General features: G+C 46.9%; 1 protein-coding gene across 1 annotated transcript in view; it reads right to left on the bottom strand.

The window, feature by feature from the left end:
• meis1b (Meis homeobox 1 b) overlaps positions 1 to 7,500 on the bottom strand; it is a 94,424-nt gene that overhangs the window by 3,963 nt on the left and 82,961 nt on the right. Inside the window, exon 10 of the mRNA XM_084077109.1 lies at positions 885 to 947. Coding sequence (XP_083933235.1) covers positions 885 to 947 — 63 coding nt within the window. The remainder of the gene's footprint in view (positions 1 to 884; positions 948 to 7,500) is intronic.

Below are 7,500 nucleotides of genomic sequence, written 5' to 3'. Positions count from 1 at the left end.
AGAGAGAGAGAGGGAAGGGAGGGAGGGGCGGGGGGGGGGGTCGCTCGGGCCAAAAACTAGGGCCTCGGCCCTGCGGAGTGGCTTTGAACTTTACTGCGCCCCTAATACCAGCCTGACCCCTGACCCCTATTACAGGTAATAAAGTTTACAGCGGTCCCAAAACCAAGCCATGCACTGGGACAGAGGGAGGGAAGGGGGGGGGGACCCCCCCCAACCCCCCGCAACCTGCTCGCTCCAACAGACAGAGTCAAATGAGAGGCCGGAGGGGCAGGGGCAGAGGGTGAGAGAGGTAAAAAATAAAATAAAAAAGTCTGGAGCCACAAAGCCAAACAAGAGGCCCCTCCTCTACCCCAAAAGAGACAAAAAAACAACAACAAAAAAATTGGGTGTAGTTCTGCTGTGTTTTGGTTGGAGGTGTGTGTGTGTGTGTGTGTGTGTGTGTGTGTGTGTGTGTGTGTGTGTGTGTGTGTGTGTGTGTGTGTGTGTGTGTATGTTGTTTTTTCAGTTTTTGCTGTGCTTTTGTTTTTTTGCCAGGTTTTGAGGCAGCATAAGGGAGGGGTTGCGAATGCAGCTAGTTTTGTTTACCAGGCGAAAAGATTAAATGCCATTTTCAGCCAAATCAACATTATGATTGTTATTATTTTTAAGTTATACGTAGTTTTTCTCACCCCAAAAAATACCACGTCAACGTCAATTAGTGCTTGCAGTTAATTTGGAATTTGTTTGTTTTTTAGTGGTGAGTCAATCTTGGTAATGGGGGTCATCATCCAACTAGTTGGTTGGTTTGAGGTTCAGGCCTGTATTTACCAGCCAGGGGGTCTCCAGGTGCATGGACAGTGATGGGCTTTCGCCTGCGCGACTTGAATACAGTAACTATAGGGGACTTGCCTGCACGGTTGGACTGGTCAATCATTGGCTGCACTATTCTCCTCCTCGCGTTAATGAACCTGGAGAAAAAGAGAGGGGGGGGGGGGGAGAGAAAGCAAGGTCAGTATGTATTTCTCAAAACACGACGAGACACAAAAACTAGCTGACTAAGGGCTTTGCAGCGTGCTGCGCTTGGCGCGCAACGTGAAAACAAACACGTTGCCAAACGGGCCTCCTTCTCTCAACTAACCATAATAGTGGTATGTGGGGAAACTACCCCCCCCCCCCCCACACACACACACACACACACACACACACACACACACACACACACCCTAACCAACTCCCGAACTACGGTGGACTCCCTCCCGGTAAATCCCCCCAGAGAGCATGTGCACACACACACACACGCACACGCGCACGCGCACACACACACACACACACACACACACACACACACACACACACACACACACACACACACACACACACACACACACACACACACACACACACACACACACACACACACACACACACACACACACACACACAGGCTGTCGCACAGTTAACAACCAAGGCTGGCGGTCATCTTCGGTAAAAATGTCTGAACGGCAGCAACCGCCTAGCCTCACACTCCCACATCCCCACCCGCAGTTTCAATACCCGGAAGCACATTTCCACCCTTAACAGTGCAGTCTTTGTGGGCGAGGCTTTAACTAGGACCCCCATGCCCCCACCCCAACTAAACACTTAGATCAGCGTTTCCCAACCTGTGGGACCCACAGCGTTTCCCAACCTGGGGACCCACTTGCACTGGTGCAAGTGGGTCCCCAAATAATTGGCAAAACACTACGATTTTAATGATAATATAATATTAATATTAATAAATATGTTAAATGAAATATGTTTCATTTAAAACCTTGAAACCGATAAATAGGATCTTAAAGTATTCTATGTTAGTTTCCATTGATCCAAGCCCGAACAAAATCGATTGATTCGTCATTAAATTAAACAAGCTCTAAAAATTCAGCAAACGCTTTTGAGATGCTCATGTGGACCCTGATCCAGAAAAGGTAGGGAACCACTGACTTAGAATAGATCCATCCCACTGCCATTCCTGGATCTGCTCCATGTCGCTACAAGCCCACATCGCTGGCTCTTTTAGCAGGAATGGCTGTGGGACACACCGCTGACAGACAGACGTCACATCACGTCATGTGATGGGACAGACGTTAGGACAGGTGAGCATGTGTCTGTTGGTGACGGCAGGAGGCCGGTTTTAGTCTGTGTGAGTGTGTGTGTGTGTGTGTGTGTGTGTGTGTGTGTGTGTGTGTGTGTGTGTGTGTGTGTGTGTGTGTGTGTGTGTGTGTGTGTGTCAGTATATTTGGCACCCTTTACCCCGTGACCCCTAATAAAAGTGCACAGTCACACCATTTAGTGCAGGCATACAAAAACACACACACACACACACACACACACACACACACACACACACACACACACACACACACACACACACACACACACACATGCACAAAAGACTTTCTTAAGCTTACCTCTTTCACCCGCACGCTTGTGTGCACACTTGTGTGCACGCTTGTGTGCACGCACGCACGCACGCACGCACGCACACACACACACACACACACACACACACACACACACACACACACACACACACACACACACACACACACACACACACACACACACACACACACACACACACACACACACACACACAGAGGGAGCGTTCTGGCCTTGCTCAGGCTAACCTCTCACGAAGTGACCCCCTGACCCGTGCTGACCCTAAGGAGAGAGGGCTCTTGAGGGTTGTGACTTGATTTATGTGCTCCTGCTGTTGCCCCCACCGGACACGACCATTTCATCTTTAAAAGAGGGGCAGGGGGGGGGGGCGGATTAGTCGAACTTTAGCCAAACAATAAGCCACGCTACACCGCTTGAAGCCAAGAAAGCGAGGGGGGCGCGGACGTATAGAGAGTATTTAAGGGTTAAAAGGGAAGGAGGAGAGAGGAGGTGGGGAGAGAGAAGGGATGCTGGCGGAGTGCATCTGTTCGCCCCCTAATTACAGAATGGTAGCCTCTGGTTTTATTCCCCTTTAACCCTCCCACTCTAACTGCTTTATGGAGCTGCAGGGCTACTCCTCTGGTTCCAGCCCTCTCCTACACAGTTCATTCAACTGTGAAAGGGTACAAATGTAACCAAATGGACTCGTTAGTGTCCATTTGGCTACATTTGTACCCTCCCGGGAGTTACAAATGTATAAATGAACACTGAAGATGTTTACCCTCTGCTATCCATCCATCCATCCATCCATTCATCCTCTGCTCACTGTTGACTGAATAATGTGTAATTGTGGTCTTGTCTAGGTGTGATATGATAGCTGAAGGCATCAGAAACCAGCGTTAAGTCTGGGGGCCACCAGTAAAGAGCCCTTGAACAGTTAACTGACAGAAAGCAGCAGAGAGGGAGAGAAAGAGAGAGATAGCATTGGGAGGCATTGTTCTCTACATTCCATGCCAATGAAACAGGTTGAAATAAATAAAGAAGACAGAGATTGAAATGGAGAGAGAATGAGAGAGAGAGAGAGCGAGAGAGAGAGAGAGAAAGAGGGAGGGAGAGAAATATATAGAGAGAGGGAGGAATGCAAGAATGTACCGACATGGCAGAGCACCATCAAATGAGGGAACGTCTGGAGTTTTATCACCAACACCCCTCTCTCTCTCTCCCTCCCTATTTCTCTCTCTTCCCCTCCTTCACTCTCTCTCTCTCTCTCTCTCTCTCTCTCTCTCCCTCTCTCTCTCTCTCTCTCTCTCTCTCTCTCTCTGCTGGGGGAGTGTTGCGGAGGCCTGACATTCCTTTTTATTGCCGTCCTGTCCTCTGCAGTGCCTCCATAGCAGCACGGGGTCAACGCTAGGCCACAGCTAGCTAACTGTTGACCTCTACCACCCTGTTCTTCTTCCACTGCTTCTCTCTCCCAGCATGCAATTCCACTACTAGTAGCACTGTTATAGTAGCCTACAAAGACTAACAGCACTAATACTAGAACAGTACTAGTATTTCTTATGACTAATACTAGTACTACACACCACAACAACAACAACAACAACAACAACAACAACAACAACAACAACAACAACAACAACAACAACAACACAACAGCTATTAGGCTACTATCACTGCCATTGTAGTAAAACTACTATACTACTGACACTACTACTACTATACTGCTACTACTACAATTACTGCTATTACTACTACTATTATTACTAGCACTACTGCTACTTACACTAATATTTGCACCGCTGCTACTACTAAAACCATTACTACTACTATAGTAGTTGTACTACTACCACCACCACTACTACTACTACTACTGTATTGCACTATTCTCAGGCAGCGAATGATTCTGTAGCGCATTTGCCTGTCTCTCTTCCACACTGTGTCTGTTTCCCTCTCTCCATTCTCCTTCCTTATCTCCAAACATGCCCCGTACCGTGGAAACTGCCTGTCAGCCTCCTACACTCCCCCCTCCCGCCTTCTAAAAAATCTCCCCGGCTTCTTCCTGCCCTTGTTGTCCCCATGTCTGAGGCCAGATGCACCATGGGGGTTGGAACAAAGGATAAAGAGGCCGCAACAATAGCGGCCCGGGCATGGTAAGAGAGAGAGAGAGTGAGAGTGAGAGAGAGAGAGAGAGAGAGAGAGAGAGAGAGAGAGAGAGAGAGAGAGAGAGAGAGAGAGAGAGAGAGAGAGAGAGAGAGAGACGGAAGGAGTGTGAGAGAGATGAGAGAAGAAAGAAAAGGGTAGAAAAAATGGGGTTTCTGCAGACCAGACACTCTCGCTGTGATGGTTAATATGCGAGTGAAAGAGAGAGAGAGAGAGAGAGAGACGGAGAGAGAGAGAGACGGAGAGAGAGAGAGAGCACTAGAAAAGCTGCGTTCCTCTGTTAAGGAGTGGGTTGGCGGTGGGGGGTGATGGGGCGTGAGGGCTGTGAGGGTTCACCTTTACGCGACCCCTGGCCGCTATAGGCTCTATGTGTTTATGGCGGCTTCAGTCCCCTGCCTCCCATCGCAACACAATGAGACACACTATTCAGTCCAGTCTAACCCGGGCCTGGCACAACAATGGCTGGGCTATTTTGGCATGACACACCAAAACTGGTGGCAAGACGGGCCAAAAGTACAGAGAGAGAGACAGAGAGAGAGGGGGAGATGGAGGGAGATGGAGAGGTAGAGAGGGAGAGAAAGAATGAGTGAGAGAGAGAGCAAGAGGGAAAGAAAAACGTGGAGGGGATTTGATATATTTTTTTAAAGAAATATCTATGCAGAGACATATAACAAAATGATTAATTATTAAGAGAGAATCAGGCATAAAATGAGGAAATGTGTAGAATTCGATTGATGGACATGTCCCTTTCCCTAAAAAGTGATATCTATGATAATTCCACTGGTCTCTCTCTCTCACTCACTCTCTCTCTCTCTCTCTTTCTCACTCTTTTTGTGGGAAAAGTGGAACTGATTGCATGCAGTGCCTGCCAAGCCCTTGCTAATGTCCCATTCTCATACACGCAAGACACACACATGAAGATGCGCGCGCAGTCGCGCACACTCACACACACACACACACACACACACACACACACACACACACAACGGGGCAGTCGCACACAGGTGTACATGAAAGACACGTGAAATGCCCAATTAAAAGCAAGAAATTGTCTTTTTCATCAGCTGCCTTTGTTGCGTGACCAATTAGGGGATAATTTAATAACAGGCAGTGGAAAGATGCAGATTGGATTTACAAAAGGTTATTCTGCAGGCACGTCCATTTAAATTCTTATGAAGCCCCCCCCCCCCCCCCCTCTCTCTCTCTCTCTCACACACACACACACACACACACACACACACACACACACACACACACACAAAGACCTACAGGATTACCTTGAGAGAACACACACACACACACACACATATCTTATCTTCCATTTGATCGAACATTTCAACTCGACACAAAACAAACATCTGGGCCCGCAGCATTGCATTTCAACATACACACGCAAACACACACACACACACACACACACACACACACACACACACACACACACACACACACACACACACACACACACACACGTGTGTCTTTGTGTGTTTATGCATATTCAAATCTGACACCTACTCAAAATGACTGAGCAGCCGCACAGTGCTCCCAGCCCGCCAATCAATGTGAATCATTGCACTGAGGAACCGATCTTAGCTAACACCCTGTCTGTTTGGGCTGCCTAGACACTGGCACACACACACACACACACAAAACTGTGCACGTACAGTACATGCACAGTTGCACACACAACTACACAGACGCACACAAACCCACACCTTGTCTCCCATGCAGTGTAACTTTATTAATGTGCGGTGTGGCTCTGCACATCATCCATCATCTTAACTGATTACTTAAATCATATTACAGAGCTACATCTTTCTCCAGACACCCCAGGAGGGTTGGGGTCATCTGTGAATGCGCATACATACAAATTCTCAGAATTAATTTAAGTCAGACCATACAACTAAATGGACCCGTAAGGGACCAAATTGACATACTCTGTATAAATGACGTACTCTGTCTAAGCATTTTGCATTGTTGCATTGTTGAAGTCCTCCCTGGTAAACAATACGCATGATTTACGGTGTAACACATTAAAATAAGTATACAAACTCCCACAGGCTACTTACGTTTAACAGAAGTTTAGTTAATTTTCACTTTTGACAAGTTACTTACTTAAGCAATGTTACACGAGAGGGTGTGCTTTAGTGTGATTATTGGCACGCCAGTGCTGCGGTCAGGAACGAGGCAGAGCCGAGTTCCGCAAGAATCACTGAAGTGCCAATGCTCATGGTAAAGCACACCCTCAAGTGTAATATTGTGATTATACAACGGTTACCATGAAAATAAAGCAAATAAAAACAATTATTCATATTGTGGGACATTTCTCTCTCAAAATAACAACCAACAGTTCCCGAGCCATAGCATATAGTTCAAATCCTGTCTCCTGTTTCCTTCATTTCTCATAGCTTCTCATGTCACGGTGTGACTCAGGAGATGTAGGACCCAAATGCAGAACAGACAGGCTGTGAATTAGAGCAGGTCAAGTGCGTGAGGATTTATTCACCAAAACCCAGGAACACTAGGAAGAGAACACAACAGCATTTGCAAACTGGCAGCCAATGCAAAGAACTGTGGGTTTATAATGTATGTACACAGTGTTAACTGGCCACAGGTGAACACAATGGTAATTAATACACGACTTGCTAAGAGACTAACAGGACACAGATGGAAAACTTAACTAATCAAAGGGTAGGTGAGACAAGACAGATAACAGCTACGAGCAGAGCAGGAAACACTATGAACATTGCCTCAAAATAAAGGAACACAACAGTAAAGTAAAACACACAGAACACAACAGAAAACAATAAAATCACTACAAAATAAACACAAAGAGACACATCCTGACACCGCATTTCTATCTTCAATATGGTGTTGGCATGTGTTTGGGACCAACACCCCTCACCAAAGCCATATCCAAACTATTGAAGTAGGGATGTGTGG

The sequence above is a fragment of the Gymnoscopelus microlampas genome (assembly GCF_963454915.1).
Source record: "Gymnoscopelus microlampas genome assembly, chromosome: 13".
NCBI classification, from domain to species: Eukaryota; Metazoa; Chordata; class Actinopteri; order Myctophiformes; family Myctophidae; genus Gymnoscopelus; species Gymnoscopelus microlampas.
The sequence above is the reverse complement of the archived record's forward strand: the minus strand, read 5'-3'. Positions and strand labels throughout refer to the sequence as shown.